Raw genomic sequence first — 16,893 nt, 5'->3', positions numbered from 1 at the left:
TCAGTCGTTTTCCGTTGTGACTGTACGAGGATCGGCTACAATGTTGCTTGCAGGAGTCCCGTAACCCCGACTTTTGCAATGTTTTGGGACAAACTCTGTTTTGGGCAATCACTGTGAACTCCAAGAAGAGTGGAGTAATTTTAGAGGTGTCACCCAATGAGAGGGGACCTTGATTTTTGTAAGTATTGTCTCACCGAACAATTGGGGAGAAAAAAAAATAATTTTCAAAACTTCAATAAAGGTTGAAAAAAGAAGAATTCAGAAATTTAAGGAATTAAAACTGAAAGAAAAAGAGAGCGATTGGGAAAGATGAAGAATTGGTCAAAAAAGAAACGATTCTTTATTTGAACTTTTAATGAGCGAAAACTTTTGATACCGAATCAAGGTTTGAAAACAAAGGGTTGTATTAATTTAAACCTAAATTTTTTTAAAAATATAATAGTAATAATAATAACAATAGTAATAATAATAATAATAATAATAAAAATAATAATAATAATATTAATAATAATAATGATAATAATAATAATAATAATAATAATAATAATAATAATAATAATATTAATAATAATAATAATAATAATAATAATAATAATAATAATAATAATAATAATAATAATAATAATAATAATAATAATAATAATAATAATTTCTTTTGATTATGTTGCACACCAAGTTTTGCAAAATAAAATAATATAACTTAGGTTTTTTCTTGAACAGATATGCCAACCCAGAAACTTTTATGAACTTCATTTTTTATAAACTTGAGGATAATTAGTTTTTTCTCCTATTTCTCCTGAAAAAATTATATTTAAAAAAATTAATTCATTATAAAGTCAAGCGAAATCTTTTTGAATAATATGGTATACGAAAACCTTTGCTCATTTTGGTATACTAAACCCTTACTGATCATTAACCCTTGAAATCTTTACAAAATGTTAAGAGCAACAAAAATTTATTTCCGGATTTTTCCAGAACACGTGTAAAATTTGAATTGGTCACATGATAATCTTTTTGAATATATTCCAGCTTCGATAGCCTTGTTTTTGATTTTTAAACCTTGTCATGTGAGATATAAAACGGATGTTCAGAATCTTAATGCGTGAACTTTTCTGCAAATTAGCTTATTATATAAACTGAAATATTTCAAAAAGCGATTCAAAGGCGTCTCACATTGTGAGTTTATCCTAAAATTTTTGTTGGTTACCATGGCTTTGTGAGGATGATACATTGTTCTTGTTTATCAAATTAGACAAAAATGATTCTTAAAGTTTGTTTAATTTTGTAACACGTGGTAAGATAACAATCACAACAAGACAACAAACATAAATTTATTCAATGATTTTGCCACTAAGACGTTGTAATAACAAAAAACAGTCAGCTAGTGTTTGAGAACAAGCTTTGAGAACGCAGAAAACTCTCGCAAATTTATCATTGGCTTAACTTCGTAAAATAAGCAAATAGACTTTGTTACTAAATATTCGATAGAAAGCATGTATCAAAAGTTATTTTTTAACCATAGAAAGTGGCAGCTCTCTCGAAATGTTTTTTTTTCTAATTTTTATGTTAACATGGTTCAATTTTAGAGTAATGTTCATTCATATAGTAGAAGATTGAACATTTAATTTTTTCAACCTCTTGGAAATTGTAACAAATTGTAATTGTTAATTGTATCCTTATTAACAATTATTCATTGTTCAAGACTTACAAAGTGTTTTCGTGCAAGGATTATTCTGAGAAGTTCCGTCGTAACTAGCAATTGTGAGACCCGTTTATGGTTCAACAAAGCACATTTTACAACCCATTTTGGTTCTAGATGAACTTAATATTCAAGTTTCTTTTTGTGTCTTATCACATAGAAAGATAGAAAATCTTCTAATGCTTTTGGGGTAGTTGAATTGGGGTGATTCGAAAAATCTCAAATATTCGGAAAAGGTTTGAGATTCACTTTTCTCCAAAAAAATCTAAAATCAATTTGTCGGTGAGTCCAGTAAGTTCAATGATATTAATCGTTAAAATTTTGGTTTCTTCGTAGAAGACAACTGAGCACTTGTTCCCCTGAGGTGGCAATTACTGATATTTTGTGTACTAATTTTTTGTACCTACGCAATAGTTTTGTACTACATTTGGTACTATATTAAAAATTAGCAAAGAACGTGTTATTTTTATATTTATTGCGCAAAATTCCTGTTTAATTGTTTTTTTAAAATCAGCGCTTCCATAAATTTTTAGTGATCAATAATGTCCACCTATTTCGGAATTTTCTTTTCATTGAATGTTAAATGAATTCGAGGAAAAAAAGAAGCTCTACTAGAATTTAATGCTTGCCATCATTACGTTGCCACGCCTTTATTTTGAGCAAGCAAATTTGAAGATTAGGTTTTACAGGTTTTTGCGAACAACAGTGCCAGTAGGGACACTAGTTCAAGTTTGTTCAAACTTGGGAGTATTCCTCACTGAGATCCGCGATTGTGGAATTTGATGACGAGCGAGAAAGACCGACGGATCTCTGTTACTATGTTCTGCAACTAAATGTCACTGACATCCGCGCTAAGGTAATTTACATTCTGTGCCAGGCTTCTAAAAGGAGAAATAAAGGGATACAATTCGTTCTTCTTATCAAAATGATGTGATGGGTAATTACAATAATATTCCGTCAAAGTTTTGAACATTAATTAATTGGTCAAAATTTAACTTAAAGTGGTTTAATTGTTTAATCCGTCGAGGCTTCTGAAAGAGATTAAAAGAGAGAAAAGGAAGATATAATTAGTACTTCTTATCAAAATGAAGTGTGGGTTAATTTTATTTTGAATCCGTCAAAATTTTGAAAAAAATTAAAGGTAGTGGAAGTGACATTGGGTGACAAACGCTGTTACTCATGCTCGCAAACGCAGACAAGGCTGAAAAGTAGGATTGGCGGCGTAATGACGTTGAAAGAAATTGTCGAGACACTTTTTTGTCAGCCGCAAAATTTTCGTCAAAATTATTCACGTTTTTGAGATTTATATAAGTGAATAACCAAATTTTAGCGTCTCAGTAAAGAAATAGACTCAGCGGATCATTTGGTCATCACAGTTTAAAACTGCGTTAAAACGATATGAATATCACGACAAAAAATTTTGAATATTTTAACTTTTGAATTCTTTGAAATATAATTTGCTAAAAACTGCGGCTAGAAAATCCCTCAACTAACCATGCTAAAAAAACATTTATCGTTAAAAATTACATTTCTGAATGAATGAAATTCTTTCCTATTTTATTTATACTATTCAACGCGCAGTTAAACTATCTCAACTTTCATTATTTCTCTCTTAGGTAAACCTATCGTTTATCTCGGATTTCAATTTTTAGAGTAAACTTTTCTGTAATACCTTAACCGAATTGTTACTTTATACTGAATACCTGCAATGAAAAACCACAGGCCGTTCATGCACCAAATAAATTGAAAATTGGAAATCTGGCCACTTGGCTTGATCTACCACTTTTATTGTGACTAAACAAATACTTTGTTTGAAAACTTGCGTTCTACACAGCAACATAATTTACAAGATCAGTATTTGACTGGAATTTCTTTTAAAAAATGCGCTACAGTAAACAACCGGATTCCTAATTGGATTTTTATTTTTATTCCCTTAATTTAGGTCGGGATTGGGGCTTATTGACGTACAGTTTTTAAAGCGTTTTTGCAAAAACAAACTTTAGCCAAAGTAATTTTTTAATGACTTTAACCAAAGTTTTTTTTATTTAATTGAGAAGTATAAAAGCAGTGTGATGAGGTTTATGGCAAGCCAATTGTTAATTGTTGCTACTAAGAAAACCTCCACTTATTTTTCGAAAACCTTTGTTCATGATTTTTTCATACCCACCTTTTATGAAGTGGGGTTTAAAATATTGCTTCAGCCCAAATTTTTTAGTGAAGCGAATTTTGCCCACTAGATTTTTTTAGAGGAAGCCATTATGCCTTGAAAATATTAACTTTGTGGAAGAGACATTTTTGTTTCTTGAATTCTATAGAAAATATTGAAGTGAAAAATTAGCAATTTTTTTTAGTTTTTACCTCTCTTTATAATTTCAAGTACATTTAGGTACCTAAATACATTCAATCAAAAAAACTAGAAGAAAACTCCATACAAAAGTTCTGTGATATATCTACCGCAAAAATTGTTTGCCTCTTTCATCGTCCATCAAAAAAGGAAAAAGTCTATTGGTTTTTTGCTATTTTTGAACGCTAAGACTTGCGACAATTTCAATTTTGTTCAAGGTTATAATTATGTGTTTCTTTTTTTAAAAAGACGAATTTTGGAGGTCACAACAAGAGATGAACAACTCTCTATTTTTTTATCTGAAGCCGACCAGAAGTTTGGAAAAAAATTCTCTTGACAGTAAAAGAGAAAGAAATTTGGCTCTCTTGACAATCTAACTGCTACAGAAAGACTGCTACAAGACTATTTTGAAGAAAAATCATTTTTTGTGTTTGCCAGCTGTAAGATCAGGGATATATCATTATGGTGGCCTAAACAACTTTAACATCTTTGGTTGTTTTTTGCTGCCATGATGTCTTACATGATTTCAGTTTTTAATTTATATATATATATATATATAATGTGTGTATAAATATATAGTGTGTGTATGTGGTGTTTGCGTTTGTGTTTTGTGTTTGTACGTTTGTGTGTGGAATGATTTTTGTAAATTCTGATGTAATTTTCTTAATGAAGAATTTCATAAATTACTTGCAACGTTTCCTATTAAAAATTCATTAATGCATTACCTGCAGTAGGATTAGTTTTCTTTTGGTATAGGCAACTAGAGAAAATTGTTTTTTTTTCTGGTGCTTTATTTCAAAAGTTAAAATAAAAGTAAAACTAACACGGAAGTTGATGTGAATAAATAAAATCGATAGCTCAAAGTTGTTTCAAAAAATGCTTGTCAAAAATGCAACGCAATGCTCAATGTATTTTCTTTATGTTTCAAGAAAGTAGTCAACTATGATGCTTCGTAACGTTCAGTGCTTTAATTTTCAGCTGTTTGCTGGAAACTATTTGATTACCTATAAAGCAAACCAACTTCTTTGAAACTGTCAGGTGCATGTGTCGAGAACTTTTCTAATAACAATAGATTTAAGTTCCGCTTTTCTATTGTTTGAGTGATTTTTTGGCAAAAAATTAAGTTTGTTTTGATTAACTTAAATCAAGTTGACTATTCAACTTTTTTAGAAAATGCGGCATTTTCATTAGACAGAATTGGTATTCCTCTATTTCAATGTTTTAACAAATTAAACAAGCGCTCACTTCTTTTGTCTCTCATTGTTGACATCAAACGTTTTTGTTTAATTGAGGCCGATTCTGGAATAAGACATTCAATAAGGGACTTTTCGTGAAAACATGAGTTGTCTAATGAGTAGATGGTCATCCTGAAATTTTAACCACCACCTACAGGCTAAAATATGAAAAAATTTATCCCTTTGAGCTGATTGAAATTCGGTTTTTGCTCTACTCTATACATTTTATCACTTTTGATTAAATAGAATATACAATAACTACAAGATCAATATATTTACAATGCTCAATTGCACAGATCGCGGAGCAGATATTTTTATTTTCTAGTCAGTGCAAAACCCGGATCTAGGTTTTTGCGTTAATTTTTGTAAGAAATGAGGTGAATACGGTGAATTTTTGTAAGAAATGCGGTGACTGCGGTGAAGGCGGTGAACGAAATAATTCGACGCATTTCACCGCATTTCTTTAAAAAAATTAACCGCAAAATTCAGCGCAGTTCTTCCAAAAATTCACCGTATCGACATTTGTGGTAAATGATGTAAGAAATATAAATGTAGGAAAATTGATGAAATAAATAACTCTCTGCGATTCACCGCATTCACCGCATAAAGATGTCAGAAATACGCGGTGAGAGTTTAGTTTTCACCGCATTTCACCGCATTTCTCATAAAAATTCACCGCCAAACCTCGACCCTTGAATTTTATTATTCGATTAAATATATTCAAAGAAGATCTGTGGATATTATACTGATCTCAATTTCTTAGTTTTTACGTTTGCATGATTTGATTGAATGTTTTGCAAACGATGGTTTGTGACATTGTATTTATTTTTGATGACACTTTTAGCTTTAAAATGTAAAGAAAAATAACTACTCGTAAATGGCAACAGGAAAAGAATGTATGCTGCAGCTGACAATGTTTCTTATCATATGACTTAGGACTAGGATAGGAACGGTGTTTTTTGTCAGAACTCCGATAGGAATCGAATTCCGCGGCTTTGTAGGCGCTTTATAGGATCAGTTAAGAAGCGAAAAAATATCTGCAAAATCTGTTGTTAATCTTGCACAATCGTGCAATATTCTTGCAAGATTAACATCCTAAATTGAATAGGGCAACTGTTTTGGGTCTGCTTTTGACCTCAATTATGATACACACTGTTTTTCGACTCATACTGGGGGGTACGATGAATTCAAACATACACAGGTAATTTTTTTCATCGAGCAGTATGAATTCACAATTTATACTTGCGGTTGAGCCAAAGCCTACCATGTACAGTCTGGTTTTACTTCCCGGGCCGAGGTTTCACCCTGAATCCAACCCTAATTAGCGGGGATTAGAGTGTAATGCGTATTCCTCTCCTATTTATTGGGGAAAAGAGTGTTTGAGTGTAATTTTAGAAAATTACACTGTATTTACCCTGTTTTTTCCACTCTTTTTACACTCTTTGCAGAGAGTGTAATTTAGGGTGGACTGATACAAAATTACACTCTCACACAAGTACCATTATAACCAAATTGAGACGCCTAAAGCTATTCGCAGTTGGCGCAAAGGTTAAGGCACAAAATGAAAGTAATATGTTCGTCAGAGGGAAGATGGAGGGATCAATCCTCACTAACTCTATCCACTTTTATTTTCCTAAAATTATAACTCTTCCGCCCTTAATTACTCGAAGAAAAAGGGTTGTATTTTTTTATATTTTGGCACTTTTTTCAATCTTTTCCCGTTATTTTTTGGGAAAGTCCTCGGTCCGAGTTGCACAAAGCTGAGAACTGTAGTACGAAAAATTGAGAAAATGCACATGGTCTTATCAAGATGGGTTCGCTACTCCAAGCAACTTAGGGCAAAATATACGATCAAAATGTTCTTTGTTATGCCAAATGGCCGCAACAAACAAACAGATATAAAAATTAGAGAGTTATTTATATAGAAATTTTATTTTTTTAAACGCAAGATGACTTAATGTTAGATCTGACAAAAAAAAACATGACAAAAGTTTCTTCGAAGCATAGCAAAATAGTACAGTAAAATATAATATAATATAGTAACGAAAAGTCACTTATATACTGAATAAGTTTTTAAAAATCGATTATTTTTGGCTGTTTTTAATCGACGAGTTCAGCAGGACGTCTCCCACGGCGCCACTGGCTCTGAAATGATGACGGCGTCTCTGGGTTGCAATTTGCCTCTTTTTGCGGACAACGTAGTCCCTGTATCGTCTGTAGTCCTTCACGTGCATCCGGACTCCGACGATGAGCACGACAGTGGCTACCAGTCCAGGACACGCCAGAACAACCAGACATACCTGCCAGAATGGCATGATACGTTGTTCGGTTCTGGCTTTGATTTCGGCTTTGAGCCAGCTGTATTCAGTGCAAGATTTGAACTCAGCTTTTGTCAGCTCTGAAACGCCAATGTGGATGAACACAAAATTTTGGGCGGGCGGGGCACGGGGTAAATTAGAATATTCCCTACACACCAACTTCAGCAAACTGTACTGTATGCCTTCAAACCCCGTTACTTCGTGTCCGAATAAGGGAAACATCATACGGACCAGCACAGTAATAATAAGCATATCAGTTTCATATCAAGTGTTTTTCGAATGATCGCTGTTAATAAAACCTTAAGAGACAAAAACAAAATATTAATTTTCTTAGCCATGTTTTATTTTAGGTGAACAGTTAAGTCAACTTTGATTAGACCCAATTCAGTGTACAAAATATGCGTATTTCAAAACCCTCTAACTAGAATTTCCAATTTCAAACCCGCTAGTTAACTGGATTATGAAAATTAAAGATCGTGGGATGAAAGAATTGAACGCTGCATTTTTGAAGCACGTTCATTTGAAGTAGTACGAGTGCTTGGTGATCACATCAAAATCAATTAGGAAAAATGGTGATCACATTAAAACCAATTAGGAGAAATAAGAAAAGAAGCTGAGAAGAGGAGGATGCGGCCTAATGTTTCTCCCTTCAATCAAGCAGAAAAACAATTATTCATTAATCGCTCTCGAAAATAGTTTGAACCAATTTTTGTGAAAGTGTTGGTCTTTTTACGACTCGAAGAGGAGTATTGACATTACACACGTTTTTTTTCGAACAGAAGAGTTTTGGTACTTCACAGGCATTTTTATCTTAATCAAGGTTTTCCATTGACTCTTCAAATCATTCCCGGTATTCTACAGGCTGTGCTTTTTCCTGCAAAACTTTGGCTTGACTGTTTGTAATCTTGGTGAAGTTCAGTGAATTTCAGCACGCTCTTTCTCATTCACAAGTGTCAACAGCTGAACTCAAATGGCGACAGTTTGTTGAGTGAGGTCACAGCCTCTGAACGCGTCAACTTCCCCAGGCTGAGGTTTTTGCTAAAACTTATATAAAAATTGCGCTAACAGCCGCTGACAAAAGTTACTTTTCAGCGGATAAAGTTTACATAATAATCCGCTTAATGAACAGAATTTTAAATTCCTTTCTTATATAAATTCATCGCTTGTCAAGACAGTAAGTGGATAATTAAGTAAGATTTATCCGCTAATAAAATTGAGCGGATGAATGCGCAATTCTTATATAATTTCAGTAATTTTAGCACAATTTCAGCTTTTATCTTACACATTTTCAACGCTTTCCCGGCCAATTTGTAAAATTGCAAATTCTCAACTTTTTTAAAAAAATTTTTGCGCTTCTGTTAAATTAGAAACCACACCGGCTCAAATCTACACAGCATTTCATCAGAGCAGTTCATCATGAAAAGCCGTTGGGTTAGAAAACTGCCAAATAACTTAAGAATTTTGTCATCCTTTAAGAAAAGGCAATTATCGTTGGATTATATTGTCACATTATTTGATTGAATAAAACCACGTTGCTTAAGAATCATTTGCTTCCTTCCGTTGGCCATAATGAAGTGTGACGCTTTTCAGTTGTTATCTTTTCAAAAATGAGAATCGTCATTTGTTAAAAAACAACGCAGGTTTTTTATTGTTCAGTGGTTCTTCAGAATTTCAGAAGAGAAAAGTGCGATTATGCTGACTACGTTATAAACATTAATGAAAAAAAAATTGCACGTAAAATTTTTATGTAGGTAATGGGCTGAAAGCGCCTGACTTCTCTGTTTTTTTCCGAAGTTCTGAAATTATTTAAGAATTGTGCTGAAATTTAAAGTTTTAAACTAATGTAAAGAATGTGTTGAAAGATGTGCAGCAATTTCGTAAAAGGTGTGCTGTATTTATGTATGGAATTTGCTGAAAGTGATGATTTCGGATTTTTAGATAGTGCTGAAGTTATGTAAGAGAAGTGCTGAAAAAAATGCTGAAATTTTGAAAAAGTTGTGTTGACAAGTTCTGATATTACTATTCGGCACATTGAGCGCTGAAAACTAAACTTGCAACACTTTCAGCGCAATTCTTACATAATTTTAGCGTTTTCAGTGCATTTATGAACCCGTTCACAAACACCACCCGCTCACATCTCTACCGGGGTCAGACTTTGGATAAGGCTAAATCATAGAACAAATCAAAACAGGGCGGACTATGATTAGAGGTGGTTTGGTTCGGGAGGGTGCGATCATCGCTGATTGTCATGATTCAGAGTGGCCTGGAGATTTTTTGGATGGGGGGATGTCTTGTCTATAAAGGTCTGATCAGTTTTCACTTCAATTTTCTTGAATTGAAGTGAAATTTCTTGAATTGTCTTCGGAACTTTAATTTCAGAAGAGTACCTTCCAGGTGTCTTCCAGCGCTTTCCTCTGGTCCATAGCAAGTGCCCATGATGACGCCCTTCAAACCCATCTTCTGGAAGTAATCCAACATCATAGGGATCCAGCTCATGTTGCAAGAGCAGAGGAGCGGATTCTTCCTCAAGTCCAGAGAGAAGTACTCGAAGCCACGCATGTCAAAGATAGCGTCCTGAAGTTCACGATAGGAATAATAGAGCACACTTTATTAAATAAGGAGATCACGGAGCTTCATAAAAAGAAATAATTGCTTTGAAACTTGGTGCATTATTTTTTTTGGTAGAGTTCTTCTGAAAGATCCTTGAATTTGATTCCCCTATTGACTCCGGAAATTTTACCTTGTGTAAGCAATGACAATTTGCTGATAAAAATGTCGTTTCAGTGCTTAGCAGATAATGCATTGCCAGATTTCTTAAGAAGTTTTGCATAGCGTACAAAATATTTTTGTCAAGTCCTGCACAATGAAAATTTAAAATAATAATTGTTAGAAGAGTATAATAACAACTTAATGCAAAATGTAAATATTTGCATAAGAAAAGCTTGTGCATGAGATAAGCTTGCAATAGCTTGATATGAAACTCTATTTGTTCATTGTATACTTCCCGGGTTGAGAAAATGCGACGAAATCGACGAAATCGACGCTAGAAGCGTCGCTTTTTGTCGAATTTTGTCGATTTCGTCGGTTTCTTATGTAGGAAAATCCGATTACCGTCGTTTTTGTCGGTATTGTCGGTATTTGATTGAAGAAGTGTCGATTATTGTCGTTTTTGTCGGTATTGTCAGTCTCAATTTGTTTTAAATACAACAGAAGTAGAGTAAAGTTAAGTAACTGGTGGTGCAGTGGAGGAGAAGTTGGAAAGTAATTTAGTGGTTAAAGGTTCGAATTCTTCCAGGGACTGTCATTTCTGTAAGATTTTTAGAATGACAGAAACCGACGATTCCTACGTTTAAATACCGACGAAAACCGATCAAAACATCGAAAAAAAACGTAAGGGCTTTGATCGGTTTTGGCGAAGTAAAATCGACGCAAACCCACAGTTCTTAAATTTAAATCCAACGAAATTCTCAAAACTGGTCGGCCAGATGATTGAGGTATAATAAAGATGAGGTATAAGAGATGGTCAGGTTAAAGAGCTTAAGACCAGTTGGTTTAATGGTCATCACAATACGTTTGTTTGTTAGAGATGCTGGTTCGCATCCAGTACTTGTCCATTTTTACAGTAGTAGCGCCTGCTTAGACCCCTTGATAAAGTTTACATAATAATCCGCTTAATGAACTGAATTTTAAATTCCTTTCTTATATAAATTCATCGCTTGTCAAGACAGTAAGTGGATAATTAAATAAAATTTATCCGCTAATAAAATTGAGCGGATGAAAGCGCAATTTTTATATAATTTCATTAATTTTAGCACAATTTCAGCTTTTATCTTACACATTTTCAACGCTTTCCTGACCAATTTGTAAAATTGCAAACTCTGAACTTTTTATAAATTTTTTGCGCTTCTGTTAAATTAAAAACCATACCGGCGCAAATTTAAACAGCATTCCATCAGAGCAGTTCATCATGAAAAGCAGTTGGGTTAGAAAACTGCCAAATAACTTAAGAATTTTGTCATCCTTTAAGAAAAGGCAATTATCGCTGGATTATATTGTCACATTATTTGGTTGAATAAAACCACGTTGCTTAAGAATCATTTTCTTCCTTCCGTTGACCATAAGGAAGTGTGACGCTTTTCAGTTGTTATCTTTTCAAAAATGAGAATCGTCATTTGTTAAAAAACAACGCAGGTTTTTTATTGTTCAGTGGTTCTTCAGAATTTCAGAAGAGAAAAGTGCGATTATGCTGACTACGTTATAAACATTAATGAAAAAAAAATTGCACGTAAAATTTTTATGTAGGTAATGGGCTGAAAGCGCCTGACTTCTCTGTTTTTTTCCGAAGTTCTGAAATTATTTAAGAATTGTGCTGAAATTTAAAGTTTTAAACTAATGTAAAGAATGTGTTGAAAGATGTGCAGCAATTTCGTAAAACGTGTGCTGTATTTATGTATGGAATTTGCTGAAAGTGATGATTTCGGATTTTTAGATAGTGTTGAAGTTATGTAAGAGAAGTGCTGAAAAATATGCTGAAATTTTGAAAAAGTTGTGTTGACAAGTGCTGATATATTGGGCACATTGAGCGCTGGAACTAAACTTGCAACACGTTCAGCGCACTTCTTACATAATTTTAGCGTTTTCAGTGCATTTCTGAACCCGTTCACAAACACCACCCGCTCACATCTCTACCGGGGTCAGACTTTGGATAAGGCTAAATCGGAGAACAAATCAAAACAGGGCGGACTATGATTAGAGGTGTTTTGGTTCCGGAGGGTGCGATCATTGCTGATTGTTATGATTCAGAGGGGCCTGGAGATTTTTTGGGTGGGTATACTTCCCGGGTTGAGAAAATGCGACGAAATCGACGAAATCGACGCTAGAAGCGTCGCCTTTTGTCGAATTTTGTCGATTTCGTCGGTTTCTTATGTAGGAAAATCCGATTACCGTCGTTTTTGTCGGTATTGTCGGTATTTGATTGAAGAAGTGTCGATTATCGTCGTTTTTGTCGGTATTGTCAGTCTCAATTTGTTTTAAATACAACAGAAGTAGAGTAAAGTTAAGTAACTGGTGGTGCAGTGGAGGAGAAGTTGGAAAGTAATTTAGTGGTTAAAGGTTCGAATTCTTCCAGGGACTGTCATTTCTGTAAGATTTTTAGAATAACAGAAACAGACGATTCCTACGTTTAAATACCGACGAAAACCGATCAAAACGACGAAAAAAAACGTAAGGGCTTTGATCGGTTTTGGCGAAGTAAAATCGACGAAAACCCACAGTTCTTAAATTTAAATCCAACGAAATTCTCAACACGGGTTGGCCAGATGAATGAGGTATAATAAAGATGAGGTATAAGAGATGGTCAGGTTAAAGAGCTTAAGACCAGTTGGTTTAATGGTCATCACAATACGTTTGTTTGTTAGAGATGCTGGTTCGCATCCAGTACTTGTCCATTTTTACAGTAGTAGCGCCTGCTTAGACCCCTTGACAATAAGAGCTGGCGCGATGAAATTTCTGAGTTCTAAGCTCTCACATGATAAAATACTGCCGTATAAAATCTTAAAAAATACACGCTCTGCCTTACAAATAATTTGTGATGTGCCATAATCTGATTAGATTTAAGCTAGAAAAATGTTGGTTCAAGAAAATGAAACAGTAGCTTTCAGAAATTGATCGAAAAAAAATTTCAATTACAATATGAACTCCAGAGGTTCAACATCAGCGAACATATGCTATATGTGAAGGACTTTAACGGTTCATTATATAAAGCTGCGCTGGTATTTCAAAATTTTGAATGATCATATGTAGAGTTTTGGTCATAGTCTTCATACTTACATGTCAATTGTCACTGTACCATATTAATTCCACCGCTACTGTTGTTGATCACTCCACATAAATTCTATGGAAAAAGTGAGAGCATGTCCCTCAGACTACTATATAGGCAACACTCTGCGCTTTTGTGTGCATAAAATTATTTTATAAGACAATACAAAATTAAATTTGAAAAATTTCCAGTGTAGTGATGTGATTTTTGATAAGAGTTTACACGATAAAAATTCCGGAATCATCGGGGTTGCTTTTCAATATTCCTTGAAATCTACCAAAGTGTCTTTCCTGTTTGAAAAAAGCCATTTTTACGCTTTTGATATTGAAAAGCGGCTAAAGACGACCATTTATTAGCGCATAATTTCTAAGACTAGCACCAATTATAAGACAATCTTTAAACAATTCCTTTCAATTTTTATAAGAAATTATTAAACAACATTTTTTTGTATTCATTTATAATTTATGTCTGCGCTATTATGTTATTGGTTCCAATTTACTGTCTCTTCACAATTCCATCATTCTTACCTGAAATGCTTCGAATGGAACAATTTCAAGCTTATTGTAGCTCATATCAATGACGAGAGAGTCGTTTGCCTTTTGGATCACACCTCGGAATGCATTGTGTTCTACAGTGTGGAGGTTGTTGCTTGAGAGGTCTATGTAACCGAAGGAGGCACTGCAGTTGCCAAAGGTATCCCCTAAAAATAGATGGAATTTCTGATTCTATTATGTCACTGTTGCTGTTTATTAGCCCAGAAGGGTCGATAGATATTTGGAAAATTATATAAGAAATGCGGTGAAACTCGATGGATTGCCTCAAAAGTGTGACTATAGAAAACTTACATAATAAAAAGCTGAAATGCGCTGATAATTTGTAAGATATGCGCCTAATAACTCATTTCTTAGCTAACGGCGCTGAAATGGCACCGACACTTCAACCAGGGCGGTAAACCAATTCTGCAGATATTTACTATGTAAAAAAGCGCACGCTTTTGCAGAAAGCCAAGCTAGCCGAATGATGTTTTAAAAAAGGAATTGCAGTATAATTCCCGCTTTCTCATTGGTCAGTTTGTACGCAGTCCTCGGTGATTATGATCAAAAACCTTAATTGTTCCGGCCCACTTTAGTGGGGGAGGAACTATATACTCAAAGAGGTTTTTTTGTTCAGATAACTTTGGCCGATCGATAGAATCATCGTAGAGAGTTGCGAGTGGTATCAATAGAAAGCACGTCCATCGTAGAATATGGAGTTGAAACAAAAATATTTGATTTTTGTTTATTTATAGGGAGGTATCGAGGTTTTAAGTTTTGTGAATATTAGACGTAATTCAGCTGTTTTTATTCACATTTTCTGTATTTTTGTCAATTTTGCAAGGATAGGTAGAGATTGTCAACTATAATGTTATTTGTGTTATCTCATAAGATAGGGGAGGATCGCAGAATTGTTCGATCTGAGTTCCTTGGCTAGAATTTCAGCTATGTTTTTCAAAATTCCGACTTTTTTCGTCAGAAATCGGACCAAAATTGCTTTTTTTAGCCCATTTGTTTTGAATTTGATGGAAGTAGACACATTAAAACAGCAGCCATATTCTTCTTAACTCAGAAAAGGGGCTAGTTGTTTTCCCGCTGGCTTTATGAGTCCTCTGGATTTAAAATTTTGCCAATATTTTTGAATTTAATCTCGATAATTGTACAAAATGCACTAGTTATTTTTGACACATTGAAAAATTTTGAATAAAAATTGATCTATTTTGCAACCATTTGAACAATTGAGTATTTTGTTAGACGCACAGCAATACCTGGGTTGATCTTGATCTCACCATGGATCTTTGCGATGAATAGATTTTGAGATTTTAAAGGGGCCGAACGTTTTATTTTTTAAAACTTTTCCGCTATGTGAATGTGTTTAATGTAAAGTACTGACACGAATTTCAAATCAGGGCTCAATTTAGGACAGATACTATTTAAATTAAAGGAGTCCCAACGAGGTTATATTATGTTTTCAGAGTTAAGCTCCTGGTTTTTATGGCTCCGACCAATTGTTTTTGTGAAAATTTGATGGACTTCTTGAGTTTTGCTTTCATTTATTATTATTTTTTTTGTAGCCCAATGACTTAATGGCCCTATTAAAAGATCCAGTTAGCTTGTCATGATGTTTGAATGAACCTAAACATTTGTTTCAGTTGTTATCTAATGTCTGCTTTCACTTTGAATATATTTGTTTTCAGAAAAAATCAGCGAATTTTTTAAATTTGTGCACTATTTTTTCTATTTCTACCAACTTCGATCGCAGTCTCAGTAAATACAGTAAGAAAACGACTTGCTGCGAGTTATAAATTGATGTCGGTAACAGTTTTATGTTGAACTAATGGTTTCTTTGTTCTGATACTACGCACTTTCAATTTTTTTATTTTTGAGCATATCTGCCTTTTTTAAGAGTTCGATTTGTTTCCTTGTCGAAATATCACATTATTGACAAGTCCAATTGTAGTAAAGCATAGTAGAAAAAACTCACAGCGTTGGAACAACTCGTATCTGGATATGTTTGTGTTTTTGTAGGATATTTTCATGCTTTTTGTCTGAGACACGTTTATCTAGAAAATTTTGATATATTTTCTGTTTTTGGATATGTTTGCCTTTCTTTTTTGTTGTAGTACACATGCGCAATAAAAAGAAATCTGAATTGCTTCCCCAAGACGTATGACTCATCTTAGTTAAATATTTCAGTTTATAGCTATTTGTTTTAATGACTTTCAATTAAAATTTTCTAAAAAGATTGCCTCCTTTCTGTCTCCCCTAAAAAAACTGTCTCCTTTTTAGTTGCATTTTTATCACCAAGTAGCTCAATCTCACTAATTAGAAGTTTTAATCACATTGGTTAATTTAAAAAAATTTTCGCGCTTGGTTATAGGTTTTGAGTGATGGCTTCAACCATTCAGTTTCCTAAAAAGTTTTCGAGATTTCAGAACTGTTCAATTTTTGGGTTTCATTCTGTTGTCATGTCTAAATTAGTTCTTTTATAAGGTAGACTCGTTAAAATTAAGATTAGGAAAATTTTTTGATTTAGAGTTGTTGCAAGTAACATATTATAATGATAGTGCCTTGAACAGAGTGATGTCGTAAAACTGTTTGAAGTTTCGGATTCCTCATGTATGTATTTGTTGTTATTTTGTGTGGTCGTGACTTATTCTCATTACTAACGAGCCCAAAAATTTCTAAATTGTTTCAATTTAATCCATCGCCTCCTATTAAAACCTTTAGTTTGCCATGACTTTTGAAAGTATTTGTTGTCAAAATGTATTTGGGTTATTGAGCTTCGCTTTTAAAAAGTTTTTCGGTCAATTTCTGGCTCATTCTCTCGCTCAACCTATTTCCGGTGAGCTATAATTTTATCTTTATGGCGATTTTAGCTTCAATCTTTTTTTTCTTGGCTGTGCTGCTACTGTTACTATAAGATTTCATAAAATGCTTGAGATT

The 16,893-nt window shown here is 33.7% G+C and overlaps 1 protein-coding gene across 1 annotated transcript in view; it reads right to left on the bottom strand.

The window, feature by feature from the left end:
* Nucleotides 1-7,257: 7,257 nt before the first annotated feature.
* The window catches only part of LOC142350049 (uncharacterized), a 35,487-nt gene continuing 25,851 nt past the window's right edge, over nt 7,258-16,893 (bottom strand). Inside the window, exons 4-6 of the mRNA XM_075401961.1 lie at nt 13,942-14,114; nt 9,984-10,170; nt 7,258-7,676 (exon numbers count right to left, since the gene is read on the bottom strand). Of these exons, the coding sequence (XP_075258076.1) occupies nt 7,363-7,676; nt 9,984-10,170; nt 13,942-14,114 (674 nt within the window). The 3' untranslated portion in view covers nt 7,258-7,362. The remainder of the gene's footprint in view (nt 7,677-9,983; nt 10,171-13,941; nt 14,115-16,893) is intronic.

Source organism: Convolutriloba macropyga, chromosome 11 (assembly GCF_964194025.1).
Source record: "Convolutriloba macropyga chromosome 11, txConMacr16.3, whole genome shotgun sequence".
Taxonomy (NCBI): domain Eukaryota; kingdom Metazoa; phylum Xenacoelomorpha; order Acoela; family Convolutidae; genus Convolutriloba; species Convolutriloba macropyga.
Note: the sequence above shows the minus strand (reverse complement) of the source record. Positions and strands in the feature narration are given on the sequence as shown.